The sequence below is a fragment of the Aulonocara sp. 'chitande type north' Nkhata Bay genome, linkage group LG11, assembly GCF_057382095.1.
Source record: "Aulonocara sp. 'chitande type north' Nkhata Bay isolate Kocher_YH1m ecotype deep benthic linkage group LG11, A_spYH_male_GT1.1, whole genome shotgun sequence".
NCBI classification, from domain to species: Eukaryota; Metazoa; Chordata; class Actinopteri; order Cichliformes; family Cichlidae; genus Aulonocara; species Aulonocara sp. 'chitande type north' Nkhata Bay.
The window spans coordinates 11,018,524-11,036,960 of NC_141354.1; the positions used below are offsets into that span (position 1 = coordinate 11,018,524).

General features: G+C 41.5%; 1 protein-coding gene across 5 annotated transcripts; it reads right to left on the reverse strand.

The window, feature by feature from the left end:
* Nucleotides 1-996: 996 nt before the first annotated feature.
* Nucleotides 997-17,885, reverse strand: fbxl4 (F-box and leucine-rich repeat protein 4). Of its 5 annotated transcripts, none has more exons than XM_086310542.1 (9): nt 17,748-17,885; nt 14,659-15,282; nt 12,573-12,906; nt 11,144-11,388; nt 10,682-10,895; nt 8,807-8,878; nt 6,163-6,287; nt 5,589-5,776; nt 997-4,862 (listed from the first exon to the last, which is right to left on the reverse strand). In XM_086310542.1, the coding sequence occupies exons 2-9, from the start codon at nt 15,153-15,155 to the stop codon at nt 4,699-4,701; spliced, it is 1,839 nt and encodes a 612-aa protein (XP_086166668.1). In that variant the 5' UTR covers nt 15,156-15,282; nt 17,748-17,885; the 3' UTR covers nt 997-4,698. The 5 variants fall into 5 exon arrangements, with proteins under 5 accessions (XP_086166668.1, XP_086166665.1, XP_086166667.1 ...); XM_086310539.1 differs by having other exon boundaries at nt 17,650-17,750; XM_086310541.1 differs by lacking the exon at nt 17,748-17,885 and adding an exon at nt 17,418-17,736.
* Nucleotides 17,886-18,437: the final 552 nt, after the last annotated feature.

Here is an 18,437-nt window from a genome sequence, read left to right on the forward strand (position 1 = left end):
CCTCAGGCAGGTCTGAGGCCTGTCGAATCCCAGCCTGAGGAGGGCTCAGAGGAGGTAGACCACAGAGAAGACTGTTTCTGCTGTCAGCTTTGTCCAGGTATGCTCTTGTGTCACTCACACCATCTGGAGATAAGGGGGGGGGGGGGGAGAAAAAGGAACGGAGAGACCTTGTGACACCACTCCCTACCCCCCTCCCATTTACTTTTTAAACGCTGGATTTATTATTCAGGAACAATATTTCCATCCATATATTCCCCTTGCAGATTCGTCAAGCTATGTCTGTAGGCACTTGAAAGACAAATAAAAAGCTGAACTAATTGCTGTGGAACCCCCCCTGGATATATCAGGCTCGTAGAGGAGCGTGACAGCAAGAAATCAAGCTGTAGTGCAGAGCGGAAAGCCTCCATGAATCACGTTTGCATCCACGCTCGCGCGCAAGCACGCGCGGCGACGTTAGTGGCTGAGGAATAATCATTGGGGAGGCAGTCCAAATTAATACTTCAGCCGAGGCCGCCTCGTTCTCCGTCATTAGGGCACATTACAGGGCCACAATATACATCATTAAACTAGGCATAAACAATTCATTAAAAGGCCGTTAAGAAGACAAGCTAATGTCACTTCTCCCTGTGGTATTAATAGACTGTAAAATGGCAGAGGGTTAAGGCAAAAAGGATCATTCCGCAACGACTATCCAGTCACTCATCCTGACTAATGGCTCTGCTAGTTGTTGTGGATTCAGTAGACGAGCCTACTCCCCCCCCCCACGCCTCCAACCCCAAATCACACTTAGACGACTCTCTTCTTAAGAAGCCCCAACATGATACAGCGGAGCAATTTCCATTTGTTTCGGCGGCAGTGGCGTGCTGTTCAATGAAGCTGAAGAATAAGAGAAAATAGAATATGAGCGAGTTAATGCCTTCGCAGCCACTTTGTTCTACAGTCAGACTGCTTACATCTCTGCTCCTACAGGATCAAAAATGAGCCACACACACTCAGTCATCAGCCTTCGGTTTATTTAAAACCTGGTGAAATTGAAGCACCGCATTTCATCACGACAGAGACACACAATCTCTTTACACAACAGTGGCTTTCACGCTGCAGCGGAGGGAGCGCCGCTGCAGGTCCTCCCAGTTCATGGCACAAAGGTTGATCACATATCCAGAGTGGGAGAAGAGAGACTGCATATTCATTAGAGGAAGAAAAAAAGAAGCATAGGGCCACCTCAGAAAAATACACCAAACTGCATCACTGGTCAAACAGTGATGATCTGAGAGTGGTGCTCACTTTTTAAATAGTTTTGCCTTTGCAAATTAATGCTGTTGCAGATAGTTGCTGTACAAAGTATAACAGTGACAGTGTTTTTATTGTGGTGCAGTAGTTATTACTGACATAATTACATAATTACATGATAGCAGGTCTTCGAAATGAGAGCTTTACCTGGATAAATAACAATTTAAAAAAAAAAAACATCAAAATGTATTAAAAATTTGGGTGGGCTGGGCAAAACTGATGCATTAGTGAAAGGCCTGGTGTGCCATACTGTTACCACACCTGTTTATAACAAAACTGGAAATAAACCAAGTATTAATTTCCCACTCTTATGCAGCAATTTAACCATACCCACACCAATAACAAGACTGGAAGATCGATATGTGATTGACTTCTGCGCAGCCAGGACCGCTCTGGGTTTAGCCTAGCTCAGCACAGAGACTGGAAGCAGGAACAGAGTAGGAAGTCATTTTTAAGGTGTTTAGAAAGGTAATGACTGTAGCTGCAGAACGCAAATGTCGCTGCCATATTTATTTCTTAAAGCTTAAACAACTGGCAGATGGGAAAATATGTACATTCTCTAACATCGATCACTGAGCAAATCTGAATTTCAGTCTTTTTTACGTTTCTGGAGTATTTTGGGTTACCGGGGGGCAGGTTGCTGATTGGTCTGTAGGCCCGCGTGATTTGAGGTTTAGTGGACTAGCATTGCACAAACTAAGGTAAACTAAACTAAGGCAAAGACGTGCATTCACTCTTACTGCTAAGTCAGACTAAAGGCATGTTTTCAGTCTTTATGCTGAGCCAGGCTAAAAACACATTTCCACTTCATGTTAGGCTAGGGTAAAGGCATACTTTCAGTCTTAGTGCTAAGCTAGGCAAAATACCAAAAAACCCAAGAAACAGTTCCCCAAATTGTATATTACCATTTAAACATCCACCAATAATGAGTATAAATAACATTTTCATTGCCGAGGGAAATATAAATAAACCATTTTTTGCATATATAGCTCTATATTTTGCAATAATTAACATGGCTGATATAAGGTATATGGCACAGAAACTGGTCAAATATAGGTGTGAGACTGATGACGACCAGATTAATGTGTTATTACTTTGGTTGAAGGGCATTAAAAAAAAAAAGAAGAAAAAAAAAAAGCGAAGCACTTCACCACAATCTAAACCACTTGGACACAACATTCAAACAGGAGCATAAGGCACAAATATTGACTAGTAGCATGTGCTTCAACTAAAAATTCAAGTTTGTTTCAAACACAAAAATGCTCTTCAAGCACTTCTCCCACACTGCAGCCTTGGCTTCATATATTACAAAAAATAAATAATCAGCAGCAGTACATTTTTCATACAATTACTGCAACATTCAACACTCAATAAGCTCTGATTAACGTCTCTGTTACGCCAGCGCAAACTGACGATTTGTGTCACGTGTGTGTTTGTTGTGAGCAACACCAAAGCCCGGTAACCTTAAAGCTAACTCAAGTCTGGTGTTACTTTCTGTAAAGATGTCCTTTGTGCTGGTTTCTGGAGTAAAACATGTTTTTAAAAAAAGTGACATTTAATGAACATGAGATTATATATAACCCCTGAGTTTGAGGACAAATACTGAGGTCACATATCGTACTTACACTCGTTACACGTTAACATTACGTCCTCGGCTTAATTTACAGCACTCCTTCTCAGCGGTGGAATTTGATCGGAGTGGGTTATGTAGTCGGCTGCAGTCAGACAGCAGTGACAGAACTCAACAGGAACGACAACAGAAACAGCACTAACATTATGACACTGCAGAGGGCCTATCTTGCACTTTCAAAGAAGGTGTTCTGCATTTGCAGCTAATTTTAATGCCTGGGCCCAGCTCTCCAAGTTTCATGAAACTCAGCTTGTGTAAACTTGCTGACAGAAAAACAGCACTGAAAACACTCCCCCACCTGAGCTCTCACCTCGGCGGAGGAGCCAGTGACTTTCAAACTTGGGGAAACAAAACTTTAGCCTAAAGGCCCCAATTTGCCTACGCTGAAATGTTTACACAACCTATGAGGTCTGAACAAAACCAATTAGCAAGCACCCCGATTATTAACACTTTCTATTTCATTTAGTCCACTGAATTGTCTGATGTACTGTATACAGCCAAACACATTCAACTGCTTCAGCTGCAGATGACTTTCTCTACAGTATTCCAACAAAGGCCTCTAGTTAATAACTACCCCTGTATTTCTTACTTGTTAACACTCGGACTTAATATAGAATATTACTACATTCATCTGAAGTGTCTGATATGTGGTGACACATTAACAGCTGCCCAGGTAATACAGTTGGAAATTCTTTCATATTATCCTAGTAAAAATATTAACTGCTGGACCAAAAGCGCCTAACTGAGAGTTGGAGAGGAAAAGATTTTTAGATTTGTTTCATGTCATCTTAAATAAGATCTTCATTACTTCTCTGCGCTTTTATTTCAAAAGAGTCAGTGTGCATATCTTTTGAATTTGATGCCGTTAGGTGTTTTCTGTACTCCTGCAATTTTAGAGCATGTGGAAATGAAAACAATTTTTTTCCCCATTGATGGAAACATGCCATTGCTAAATCTCTAGTGCATGGACATTTAATGATGATCCTGCAGTTTGTAGCAACACATATTAACTTGTGATAGTCTCATTAAAGTAAAAAAATAAAAGAATAACACTAACCACAGTGCATTGCATCTAGTGCAGCTGTTTTCACCTTTAAAGCCCCTTTGAACACAACACCATCCACTATGATTCAATGAAAGTGAGTGAATGGTGATAAACACCACCGGAAAGACCTTCATGTACAAACCAGCCTGTTCATATTCCACAATCAAACAAGGCACTGACCAAGGCCCTGATATGTAGCTAATATTATTATGTGAAGTCCAGTAACAGGTAAGAATGCTTTGTGTTCCATTTGTTTTCCTAAAAAGATGCTTAAAAGAAGTTTTCTCTCAAATGTTGCTTTTTTCATGTGTGATTTCTAGTGGTAAGGCATATTTCCTTGCCGTTTGTTATCTGGCAATACATACTGTAAGTGCTGATTCATATTGTGGGAACATGTGGCAGCTTCACTGCAACAACCCTGATTTAAAAAACAAACAAACAAAACCCCCACCCAAAAATACAAGTGTCTTATGTTGTATAATCCTGCTCCTACAAATCTGTAGTCATTTAGGTTCACTAAATCAGTAAAGCCAGTAAAATCCTCCTCACCCAGTCCCACCGCTTTTTATACTGACCGCTAAAAGAAGATCTCGTCCGTGATACAAGCAGAGGCAGGTCTGCAATCTCCTCCTGCATCTGACCTGCCTCTGAATCACTCTGGGGCAGTATGTGCTGACCAGTACCTCCCTCCACTTGCTACATCTCAGTAGTGGGAAATGAGCCAATGCTGGGGTCACTGAGTGAAGCTTTTCTTGATGGCCACATTGGGGAAGAGGCCAGAGAGCTCCTGGACGATGCGCATGTCTATCTGTGAGCAGAAGGAGACGTCCAGGAGGACAAGCTGAGGACACGACTGGAGGAGTTTCTTCAGTGAGGCGGCGCTCACTGACCGTGTACCTGTCCGGCAGACGTATCACAACAGGGACACGCAGAAGGTGAAAAACACTTCACAAAAAACGCATAAAAAATAAAACAAAACACAGAGCTGTGAAATAAAAACAATGATATTTTTATGTCTGGCTACTTCTTAAAAAGGAAACTGCGTGTGTATTTTCTTTGTAAATGAAGTAAAGTTCCTCTCTGCCTGTTCACACAGATCATAGAGTCCAGACCAAAATCATTTGCACACCTTCCAGCGAGTCAACCACTGAAGCACATCTGAAATAACTAAAGAACTGACACATCAGCATAGCCTGACTAACACTGAAGCTACTGTGCTGTCAAAAACACCAACTTATGCAACTGGAACTAGAGTGTTACTGCTATGGTGTGCTGCTGTAACTTTGCTTACTGAGCACTACTGTATAGCAATATTAAGCTGATTATTTGAGTTTGTGTTCGAGGTTAACTTGAAGGTTTTTTTCACCCCTCAAATGCTACACTGGGAATGGGCCTGCTGTGAATATGATAAGTGAACGATGAGCTAAATCAAAAATGCAGTTGCCCAACTGACAAAGTCTCTTATAAAAAGTTAAGTTGTGGCTATGCTGCTCTGATGGGGAGCTTTATACACCAACGTGATGAAACATAAGTCATGACCGAATAACCACGAACTTGACACTCATTAACAAATGATTAATAAGGCAAACGTTTGTTTCCACATATGTGTGAGGGAGATCTTACCCAGAATGTCGAGATGCCTCAGACAGGGGCAGCTGGCTGCCAGCTCCTCTATGTCTGAGTCGCAGACGGTGCGGTTGGCAGTGAGGAAGAGCTTGCGCAGGCGTGGAAGGCTGCGGGCGAGGTGTTGGAAACATCCCGTACTGCTCTGCAGCGTGGGACACCAGCCCAGGTCCAGTTCCTCCAACATCCTGAGCAACAACAGAGCCAACAAGTAAACTGGGGTGACGCAAGGACAAATTTGGATATTCACAGAGAAACCATGCAGTGTCTCTAATGTGTAAGTGTTTTAACAAAAACAAAGCAATCGCAGAGGAAACTAACACCATTTCAGGTCCTGGACAATTTTACAACCAAAGATGTTATATGAGAAGAATCCTGAACTGAAAGCTATGAAAACTCCCCACCAAGCAAAAAGATGGTGGCAGGAGCAGAGAGGGGGGAGGAGCTTCCTGAAATCTTATTTTGGGGCAAAATTAGCACTTAAAAAAAAAAAAAAGAAGCTGTTATGAATGGTTATTTTGCACATGCCTGGAGTCCGCAGGTGTTATAAACAACAGTAGCTTCAAGTGACTACCTGCACCCTGAGACGAGCTCAGTCAGGCCTCGATCGGTCAGGTTTCTGCAACGCCACAGGTCCAGAGAGCACAGCGAGCGACAGCGAGTGGCCAGCATACTGGCTACAACATCATAGTCTTCGATCTGTAAGTGAGACAGGAGCATTTACTCTCTATACAATATGCAGCATTTGCAGCTCACAAGCAAGTTCCCAGAGGGACATTTGGACGATTCAGACCCGCTTTAATGTGCAAAACCACCCTCGTCGTATGCTGCAGTCGATTCAGATGTTATGATTTGTACACGTCGGTGTGAGCGATGTACGGGCAGAGGTGCTGTGATCTGTGCTCATCTACAACACTGTCACAGTCCCAGGCTTTTAAAAATGTGCCTTTAGGATAACGTAAAGGAAGATGATGCTGTCAGGATGAGTCAGTCAATAGTCTATCTAATATATTCTGAACAAACTTTTGAAATGCTGCGATAATAAAAAGCTGATTAGCGGCATCACCCGGCTTGTGGCTCGTAACCTCGCTTCCTCGAGAGAGCAAAAGAACAAAGCACTAACGCGGAATACTTTCACCGTAAAAAACAAAAACAAAATAGTCTTTCAGGAACTGATTTATGTTTGCGAGGCTGTTATTGTTCTTTGGTGTCAGGTAATGCTGGCCATATTTCATTGTTTCATCCAAAGATGAAAGCAAAGAAATGCAATTTAACAACTAAAAACAGCCCGAGCAGATAACTCGGCTACAAAAATGACAGCAAGAACATTTCTCAGAGTTAGCAGTGATGGATATTTAAACTCTGGCAGAGAGAGTCGCTGCCTTTATGCATTTCTCTTGCCAAATGTTGCATAACTTTATTTCTGATGATGACAGTTATGTCTTGAGAAAGACCACAAGAGGATTTTCTCATGTATTATATCAATATTTCCATCAAAGTCATTCAACTTTTTTTAGGGAGTTAAACACACACAGATGCCCCATCATTATCATCATGATACACTAAACATTTATTAAAATGCCTCATTAATAATTCTAAAAGATGTTAATAATAAAACGTATTGTACTTTAATATCATCATACATATCTGTCCACAACAGTTGCTGTATACCATTCCCCTCATATTCAATGAGCCATCATTAAAGGAGTAACAGGAGAATGACACCGCTCTCACAGAAGTCTACAACTACCAACCAATTATCTTATCTTAGCACAGACTGCACAAAGATTAGCCAGTGACCCCATGCCAACCACCGGCTGTTAGTGAAAAATGTGTATTCCCAGACTGGTTTTCAAGTGGTTGTTGGCGTTTGCTGTCACTGGGTGAAATTGGTACTAAAGAGGTACACGGTGCTGCACTGAAAACTTCTTTGGCCCCCAGCAAGTTGCCATGGTTGACTGTAGTTTGCACGGAAGAAGCTTAATGTCACTGCTGTCTAAACATGGAGCAGTAGTGAAACTTGGTTTTGGTCTTAAGACGCACGTTTTTCCAGATCTCATTAGCGTTCTATGATTAGCGTTTGCAAATGGGTGTCTTCCATGCAAACACTAAGGTGAGCAATCGCAAAGAGTGCATGGTCAGCACCCTCTTTGCATCTGAATTCACTTGGCAACAGCCAGAAACCTCCAGTAATCACTCACTAACCAGTCAGGGTATACTTATTTATCACTAGCCACTAGAGTATCCTAAATGGTGGCCAAATGGTGTCTAGGCCTGTGTGACTACAGCATTATGCAACAGTCACACTAAGAAAAACGGTGGTTGAGGTATGACCAAAATGATTGTGACCTTGTGCAATGACCTTGCAATCCTGTCACAGACAGGGACCAGGTCTTGACCACTCCCAGTCAGTTGCCATCTTCAAAGAGACTTTGGCGTGGCAAGATGGTGATAAGAGTGATTTGCCTATCAGTCTGTCAGCTGTGCTGTCAGCTTACTACTGAACTGGGTCAAGTTGGCAATTACATGCAATCATTTTGTGTTAATACAGTGATTAACTTGTGACAAACTGTCAACAATTGCAAATGTGTTGCAGTGTACATACTCAGAAATCAATATTAACTACTTACAGAGTCAAGCGAGAACCTCAGAAATTCAACAGAAGCAATTCCTCCAAAAATAGAGACCTTGCTGCTTCAGGACAGCGATTTAACTGCAATGTGATATACTGTAGGTGCTTAGCAAACCTTGACTTTATGTAGGAATATAACCAGAACGCACACAATTGGCCACCAGCTGACTGGCTCACACGCTGACTGCATTTTCAAACTGTTTGTGTTCATAAATTAAACATCATTTACTTGAAACCTTCACTAATCAGAGTGATTCCAGTGAGTTTGAATCAGGCCACCATTGTTTGCAGACAGGATGCCTTCCATCAGACAACCTGTGCGATCGCACAAGTGGGTACTGCAACTACTTGTAATCAGTTTTTAATGCAAAAAAACATTAAATTCAATTATATAAGCACAGATTTTTCCCAGTTACGATAAGATTGCTGTCCTACTTTTACTCCAGTGTGACTAAGCCATTTGCCAGGGATCACAGGGCTCTCTTTCATCTTCCTATCTGGCATCTTTTAGACAAGCTTCCAAAATGAAAGGTAATAGTTAAGATTGTAGCTTTCTTTGAAACTTCATATGTGTGCACATTCTCACCCTCACACAGCTCCCCAGGTTGAGGTGTCTTAGCTCTATGCAGAAAGTCAGAATGCTTAAGATGGCTGTTTGCTGTGGAGGAAAGGAGAGACGGAGACAGAGGTGCACAGGTGAAAACCAGGTAGGTAGAAGGAGCAAAAGAGATTTAAAACACCGGTAGCATCTTACCTGAGTGTAAATCTATATATAAGATAATTTAAAACAACATAGGTTTTAGTAGCGGTAACAAATCCAGTCATGTCACCTAAAGTTCCCGTTTAAGTAACTTCCTGTCTGTTACCTGGCACACCCAGCACTTTCAGGATTAAAAGGTTTTTAATAAAGCACAGGAAACAATTTTTCCACCTCCTTGTGGAGTGAAAAAAGTGAAAACGGAGGCCTCTCGAGCAGCACTACAACTAGTATATGGAGATATCAGAATTCAGTGCTGCAACTGCCAACACATGCACCTCAGCGGTAGGAGAATGTGTCAGACATGAAAGTGAAAGCCTCTTGTCTGCGTGTGCGCGCGTGTGCTCGACTCGGTGTAAGGCATTTTTATAAGTGCCTCTCTCCCGTAAGCTAGCCATTTAATTAGAGCAGTGACAAGGTAATGACAGCTGAGATGTCAGGGCCTCAAACAGACACACGGCTCGCTCTGTCTGTCCGGGTGTAAACAACCTGCAGCACGCTGCCTGGCTCCACCGCAGAAACTCTACACTGTCTGTTGCCCACAACGTCACTCTGAAACATGACAAACACTAGAGAAACGCTGAGGTGCACCACCAAAACAAGGCACAGTGATATTACACATCAGACATGCCTGAGCTTGAATACATGCGATGTATATTCAACACCCTGTAGAATCAGAGTTTACTCAGTTCATCTTAAATCTTTCTTAAGGAGAAATCATTAGTTTTTACATTAAATGCACATTTTTGGGAAGTTTTGTTCAAACCTATACTATATGCATGTTTCAAGTGAAACAAAGGAGGTCATCAGATGATTAACTAAACACGAAAAAAATAAGATTAAAACATCTTTAAAACAAAATGATGATTTTTTTTTTTTTATATTAGTTCAGTTACACAGGTGGACCTCAGACTTTATAAATGAGGAAAATGTGGTTTTAATTGCTTACAGATCCCCTATCACAGAAAAGTCATAAGTCATCAGTATGTTAATGCTGTAAAACCTGAGTTTCTGAAAGGGGGGAGGAGGCCAGTGGAGGCTGTTGGTAACAGTTCATGTGGCCTAGCAATGAAAGAGGTTATGACATGAGCTAAATCGGTTTGCACCAAGGCTTAGTGTAAGATAAAGGATTCGTTTGAACTGTGAATCATGCAAAACTACTCTAATACAGTCCAAGAATAAAAGTACAGAGTTGGCGATGAGCAGGTCCCCTTTAAGAAGATAAAAGCTGCCTCTGGCTGCTCTTTTATCTCAAGGGGTCGGCACAGTGGGCAGCTCCTCATGTTTGATTTGCCAGACGTCCTTTCTGATGCAAACCCAAAAGGCATTTTCTGCTTTATTAGATACAATTGATCAAATTCTGTTGCTTGAATATCAGGAAAAGTGACTAAATTCTCTGACCTTTCCACCGTGTGGAATCTACCTCTTGAAAATCTCTGACATTCTATATATTCAAAATACGAAAGATAATTCATTTTTTAAAAATCTTTTTGTAATTTTTTTATAACAGCTCAGCATCAATGGTGAATAAAACATTATATACATTTAGAAAAAGGAGCAGTCTGCAAATTATAAACAGCCAGGGTATCGGATATATCATTAACCAAACAACAATTTGACCTGCTCTATATTTAAACAAGACAGATCGAAGTCCACGCGAATCACTCTGATTAGTTTCGCAGAGACACTGTTTGCAGCGCATACCTCTATCTTTGTTCGGTAAAGCACCAGCCTGCGGAGGCGTGTAAGTTTTGAGATGTGCGTGAAGGCCTGTGGGGGGAGACGATCACAGGAGGACAGGTTGAGCTCCTGGAGTCCAGGACAAGTCTGGGAGATGACCTCGAGACAGGCTTCGTTCAGGAAGTGGCAGCATGACATTTCCAGGCAGACCAGGCTGGGACCACAGGCCTTCATGAAACTAAGGCGGGAGATTGAGAGAAATGAGTGACAAGAGGCCAAAAACAAAAACGAACAAAAAAGCCATCAATTCCCCAGTAGTCCTTCATCCTCTTCTTAATTTATTTTTCAATCAGTTACAGAAGAATGTGTAAACTGATTTTCTTTGTTTCAGTATGCTCCTCCTTGAAAAAGTGCTTTTACTTCTATTGCTACTTTCCAAGGTCATTTCCCTGTTTGCTGCCATTCGTGGCCCGCTGATAGTCTGACCTGCTGAAGCCCGTCAGGGTAAGGGCTCCACGGTTGCCGGTCCAGGACAGGTTGAGCCTCTGGAGGAGGGTGCAGCGGCTCTGCAGGTGTCCCAGGGAGGCGTCACTCAGCCGGGCCCAGTAAGGCTGCAGACTCAGCTGGGTGTACTGTAGCGGGTCACAGCAGTGCTGGTGCAGCAGCTTACAGCTCTGGGCCAGACGGCAGAGGTCTGGCAGGGTCAGGTGGCTCAGTATCAGCTGGATGAGCTGTGGACGGGAGTCGGAGGAGAGGGGTTAAGATAGGAGACGAGGAGAGGAGAGGAGAGGAGAGGAGAGGAGAGGAGAGGAGAGGAGAGGAGAGGAGAGGAGAAATGGTAAGATACGAGGAGGGTGAGAGACAAGACATGTTTGGTCTTGTAAGAAAACATAAGCAGAAAATAACACATAATAGAGAACATTAAAGAATAGTGGAACCTAGCAGAGAAGAGAAAATAGTTCAGTGTAGAGTGGAGAATGTTAATTGCGTCCCCTCTGTCAGGCAGATCTAAATAGTGGTTATCTGGGAGACACAGCACCGATAGCAGGATCAGCGGTGAGCCGGCTTGTTTTGCACCGCATTCGTGTGTCTCTCAAAGAGAAAGAATGGTTGTGCGTGTGTGTGTCACAGTGGATTAACAATACACTGTGTTCAAGCTGGTATCAGCTGACAGATAATAGCTATATTGTGTTTCTGAAACAAACACACAGCGGTTGTGAAGACTGCTGTTAATGGCAGTGGTTTGGATAGGAGATAAGAGAACAACTATCAAGAGTACTGCTGGTGTTTTGAAGCTCGCCTCAGACAACATGATACATCTGTATGGCATGAAAATGACTGTGAGTGCGAGATCAAGAAAGTGCCAGAATGGTTCAACCCGCAGTGTTCGTGTGTGACACGTTTTTTTTATTTTTTACAACAACAACAAAAAAGTGCACGTGTGCACACATGCTGAGCACATATAATAAGGAAAAAACTTGATGTGCATAAGGAAAGCTTTAAAACACTTCAAATAATCAGCGTTGCAAATGTTTTGTGTGCAGAGAAATGACTGCAGCACCTTCAACCTATATGTAAGACTAGTGCATGCGACTGGAACATCTTCAAAAAAGAAATTTTAGATATTGCAACTTTCAGGCAGTAATTGTAGAAGTAATGAGGGCGGCAGCTGAGGAGTCAGGTTGGATCTCTGTGCTTGTCAAAATAGGAAGAGTGTGATAGGGGATGGTTAAACCTAATATTTATTAAAGAGGTACTGATCGAAAATACTCCTGTCTGTACCACTAAGCAAACAAGATCACATCTGAAAAATAAAATTTAAAAATGCAGTTTTATTTCATTGTGCGTATCTAAACTTTCAACCCAGGCTTGGATGACGCAAGCCTTCTGATTTGTTATTAAGGACTGTAATCACCTCATATGGCAGTTTGTCAAAGTAGCCATTTCCTGTCCTCTGGTGCTTGCCATCTCCTTGCCTGAAAGGACCTCCCACATCAGACAGCTCCTCTTCGCTGTCGCTCAGGTCACTGATGTCGATGATGGGCATTTTATAGAGAGCCAGCATAGGCCTCTCTTTTACCCCACGCAGGATAACAGCATCCAGTTCGGTGTAATAGTCCAGCAAAGAGCTGTTCACCTCTAGACGCAACAGGTTGGTTGGGAAGCCGATATGCTTTATTTTAGGGGAAAACTGGCGAGCCTGTGGAGTCAGCACCTTGGTGGGCTCACCAGACCACAACACCTCCCACCTGGACAACACAAAACATGTGCAAATATAAAAATAACATTCTTTAACCTATATAATGCTATTAAGACTACTTTGCACTACTCTAGGTACTCGTTGAAAGCAGCAGGAAAATACAGTCCTAACAATGTTCTTAAGCCTGTGTGTGGCATTGTGCACAACAGTGTTTGCCTCTTTATCTTAACATATTTCTAATAAGCAGAGACAGACGGATTTGCCCATATATGTTGTCGGATATGCCCCCATATGAAAACTGTCTTTATTACAGTAAAAAAATTTTTTAAAGCTGTGCGGTGTAACTTGTAAATTATGTTTTTACATAGCTTAGCAAGCAGAGCAGTTTTCCCTCTGTTGTTTGCAGTACTATCAGTACTTTATGCAACACATGTTCACAGGTTGTGAAACACATTGGAAAGTTACTAAATAACAACCCCATCATTGTCTGTTTTCAATATAAATCAAACATACAAATCAGGCATTTATAGTATTCTAAAGACTAATGATATAGTGATATCAAAACTTTACACTCTCTAAAAATCTGTATCAGGTCCAAAACTCCAGTGTTGATAAGATAAGATAAGATAAGATAGAACTTTATTAATCCCTCGGGTGGGTTCCTCTGGGAAATACAGAGACAAATATAAATAAAATATACAAAGGGGATAAATAGAATAAATAGGAATAAAAATAGAAATACAAGTGAATTGCACATTTCAAGTATTGAGTCTATTGCACTGTTGACTATTTACAAAAAGTATTGCACAAGGTATTGTACAGTGAGGTGAAGAGGCACTACAGCTTAGTTGTTCCCCCCTCCTCCTTTGTCCTCCTGATCATGCACTCTTAAATAGTGGGACTACTTTGAATGGCTTTTAGCAGCTGACCACATCCATATTCCATCAGAATTGTATACCCTGACTTCTGTCTCACTTCTTTTTTTGCTGGCTCCCTGTGTGTCTCAGTGGACATACAAATAATCCTTACAAGCCAGAGGTTGAGGCTTCAGAGTAAAAGCTGATACTCTGCTCTCTATGGTGTCAATGACAATGTACCCCATTTAGTAATCTTTGCTCTACACGTTTTAAAAAAAAATGTTTTCAATGAAAGGGGCAGCCAATCAGAGGAAAGCAGGCTTGTGGGGGAGGGGATTCTATGACTTGTTTCGGACAGTAATGAACTGAGACACTGCACCAAGAGCAGGACCAAGGCAACATAAGGCAACACCTAACACGAGGCAGTAAACACCAAGCTAAAGCTGTAAAAAGTGAATAAAGATCCAGGCAAATCTTAAGACTTTATACAATTTTATCAGTTTAGTTTTTTCTAATCAAGGTAGCCTAAATCATTTATCTGCATGCAAACATGGCTAAATATGATTCAGTGCTCTCCTATACATAATACTGCGTCTTCAAGTCGGAACTAAGAAATTAAAAAAAGCTCAGTCTCTGCATATATGCAGCTCCACTGTGCAGTGTGACTCCCTTGACAATTAGCAGTTAGTGCTATAGCAGGTAGATTGTTGAAGAAATCATCTAATCTTCGTGATAAAGAATTGTAATAAGCTAATCCCATTGCATCCTCTGCCAGGTTTCTGGTAGTTTTCTGGTGGAAATTCTGGCCAAGCAGTACTTTACTCCATGAAATGCCAACTGGATTTTATCCAAACACTGAAGCCTTGTTATGTAATCGAAAACTGTGCAATTTACTGGTATTGTAAAGTTTTAGAAATGGCATAGTGTGGAGGAACTATTGTTACCTGACATCAGTAGGTGGATTCTGGGTGAAAGGATTATGAGAGCAGGCCAGGATCTGGACGATGGCTCCAGGGTAATAGGTCTCAAACACCTCCACTGCTGTCGGGTAGACGGGCTCCTCAAAGCCTAGCTCAATGTAATCCTTACTGTAGAAGCCTTTAGGAGTGCGACGAAAAGGCAGCGGAGCACTGGCACACTGTTCCCACCACGTCCCATAAGTTCTGAATACAGCTGTCTGGGTGAAGTCCCCTGAGCTGGGGTAGACGTTAGGCACCCCTGCCAGGTTCCACATGGTGTAAGACATGCTATTCTCACTGCCATAGTGGGAGCTGAAGTCCAAAACCTCTTTGGCGTACTGCTCCACCTCCACACTGACTGGCAGTACCGCTCTCTGGCCAGATTCCACAGCCCGTCGACTGGTCAGAGCCTCGCCTCGAGTTCCACTCCTGGAGCGCCGCCGCAGACAGATATAGTAAAACATGCTCAACAGGGTTAACATAGGGAACTCTGGGACTGATGGGGGCAGTGGGGAGAAACGGAGTAGGAGGATAACCCTCCACCTACGGGTAGAACATTATCTCAAGCGCTGGGGATGAACAGGCTAGAAGGCTGGCTGCATGCATGACCTGTGGGTTAGGCAGAGACAAACAAGAGTGAGAAGAGCAAGACAGCAGGTCTAAGACACCACAGAGGGACCAATTTCTGCTTGGTCCCGATATAAACTTGATCATTTTGGATATCTGAATCCTAAATTTAAATGAAAATAGCAAGAAGCAAAAATACATTTTTGGCTGAATATAAATTGAAGGATTGTAAAACCAAAACAAAACAAAAAAACGTTCCATGTGGAGAAAGCGCTACTTTATGTTGTGCATGATTATACTAATAAATAATCAATACATTCAATACATTTCTTTGGGGTTGTCATAAAAAAAGACCTGCTTTCAACATAAGGTTTTTACATAACAGGACAAAAGATAAAATCATCCACCCTGTAGCAGGTCTTAAAATCAGATAAATGCAAGGTCAGGAGAACAACATCACATGACATATGACGCATCCCTACTCATTTAACAAAAATTAAGCCAAAAATACAGAAGCAGTGTGTGAAAGACTAAGCACATGCCTGGTTTCAGCAGCTTTTAGAGCCCTAATCATCACCCATCCACCGCCATGCATTACTGGCAAATATCTCCATATTAGCTCGTCTGTTTAAAGGACACTGTTCTAAAAGTCTTGTGCTTTGTTCAGATGTAACTTTGCAAATCTAAGCTGAGCTGCCATGTGTTGTTTTTTTTTTTTTTAGAAAGAAGAGATTTTCTCCTGAAATCCTTCTAAACAAGCCATACTTCTTCCAATTGTACCATCAAGCACAGTCTGACCTTGGGATGCATCTGCTGGGAGATACACTCCAGGGAAAATTGGCAACGGTCTTCAATGTTTTTGCACTTTTTTTTCCCCACTTAGAATGATAGACTTCAAATTGTTTGGAAATGGTCTTTTAACCCTTCCCAGATTGATGGACAGCAACAGTTGTTTCTCCAAGCTCACTGCTGATGTATTTCCTCTCTAGCATTGTGTTAACACATACCTGGCTTGTCCGTACCAGTAACCTCCCAGAGCTTCTGCTTTTTCATTTGTTAAACAAATAATGATGTTGTGCAATATGTAAAATGTTGTTGGTTATCTGAGGTTATATTTGTTTAAAAGGTAAGACTTACTAAGAACCATGTTTTGCAATTTGTGCTGATATAAAAAATTACGTTAATTAAAAGACAGGCAGCTTCTTCTTACCATGACTATACATGTATACTTACTTTTACATTTTGATGCTTTCTTGTAGACAAATGATTCATTTTTACACATTGACAAATTACAGCAAGAAGCTGGATCTAATTTCTAGCGATTTCTTCACTATTTTAACCACTTTGACACTTTCTGAGAAGAAGACTTGCTTATTTAATGAATACTTATTCTGCAAACAAACCAAGCACTTCTGCAGCTGCCAATCTTCGAAAGGTATAGCCTTGTACCGCTGCTTGCGTGTGGCATTTCTTCATAACTACATGCGGTAGTTTGTGGTTAAATGAAACACGGCAAGACATTTATCAAACCAAAATGCAAACTGTAGAGGTTAAATCCATGTTAACGCTTGACACCATCAGAAATCGCTAGCACTGACTACAATATTCAGGTTTCAAGACATCCTGGTACTTAATGGTGCCTGGTAGCCGCAAATCAAGAGTGGCTACATGATACCAGAAACTTCTGGGTCTGGTGCCTGACACTCCTGCCTCACAGGTTTTCAGTATCACAGATTGACCCAGCTGTAGGCTGCAGTGAGCAGTACACGTTTGCCAGGGACATCCTGTGCTTATGTGTAAACAAACAAGTAGCCCTACAAGCAATAACAGGACACGAGTCCCCACCAACCCTATATTAACCGCCTTTAACATTAAAAAACAATTACATAAAAGCCAGTGATGTTTAGACAACAACCACGTTTTGATAAAACTAAAATATTAGCTTTAACTGTACACATGAAATACTAATAATACTGTAAAAAAATACTACAGTTCTGACAATAATGTGGCCTTATTAATACTGTACGGGAAGAGAAAAGGAAGTGTAGCGTTTTCTGTCTTGCCAATGTAACCTTTGATATTTCATTGTGCATTTGAAGCTAGCTAAACTAGCCCTCCAACCTTGCTACCTTTGAAGGCATTTCGACATTACATTAGGTAAACGAATTCTGACATACGTAAGCGTACTTTAAGCCAGCTGCCAGGAAGAAACTGTCTTTTCCCAAGTCCTTGTTCAATAAACTGAGCAGTCTCCCACAGCTAGTGCTGTCAGTGTTAGCTAACGATAAATAGTTAGTGTTAGGTAGGCAGCTAGCTAGCAGACACAGGCTGAGCTGTCAAAACATGAACTGTTAGCTTCCGTAATGGTTGCTGTGCAAAAACCGAGCGATCAAAGAGGACAAAATTTACAGTGAACGTAGATCAATGAATCCACTGACGAGGAAAAACTCTCTTCCTTCCATAGCCGTTCACAAAGATTTCAACAATCAAACATTCTTGACGTTTACCTTGTGTTGCCTTCAAGTAACAGTCGGCCAATGCATTAACTCAGAGAGCGCACAGCACAGTCAGCGACATAATCTGGGTAACCCTTCATCTTTGTGTGTTTTAAGTATTAGAGAAGTATCAGTATTATTACTACCACTACACGAGTTATTTCTACAAAACACGATGCACTGGGGCGAGGCTCCAGGGGGAAAGTAATGCAATTTGGAAGACTGCTGCTTTTTTCTCTTTATCATTGCACCAGTGCGGCACTAAATAATTGACTGTGTTCAAATGTCGTGAACAAATGCGAAACATGGCCAATTTTGACTGTTTTTGTCAAAACGTGTGATTAAACAGGACGCGGAAACCTAAAAAAAATAGAAGTTACGTATGAACTTTAAATGTCACACTTTAAATGTACAACAAATTATCAACATCCGGTCGGCTTCTTTTAAAGCAAAGGATTATGGGAAAAGTAGTTCTTTGGTTTAAAACAGACACTCAAAACATTCACCCCAGTTTCATGGTTTTTAATACATTTATAGATAATCCAGCGTAATGTGTATTAAAACATACCATTAAAAGAATGGAGGAGTATAATAAGATTTCATTCTGTTTCAAGGCCATTCACAAACAACATAGATGTACACTATATACACACACCCAAAAATAAAAGGTAGAGTTCGGTCAGCAATGGTGAAAATAATTCT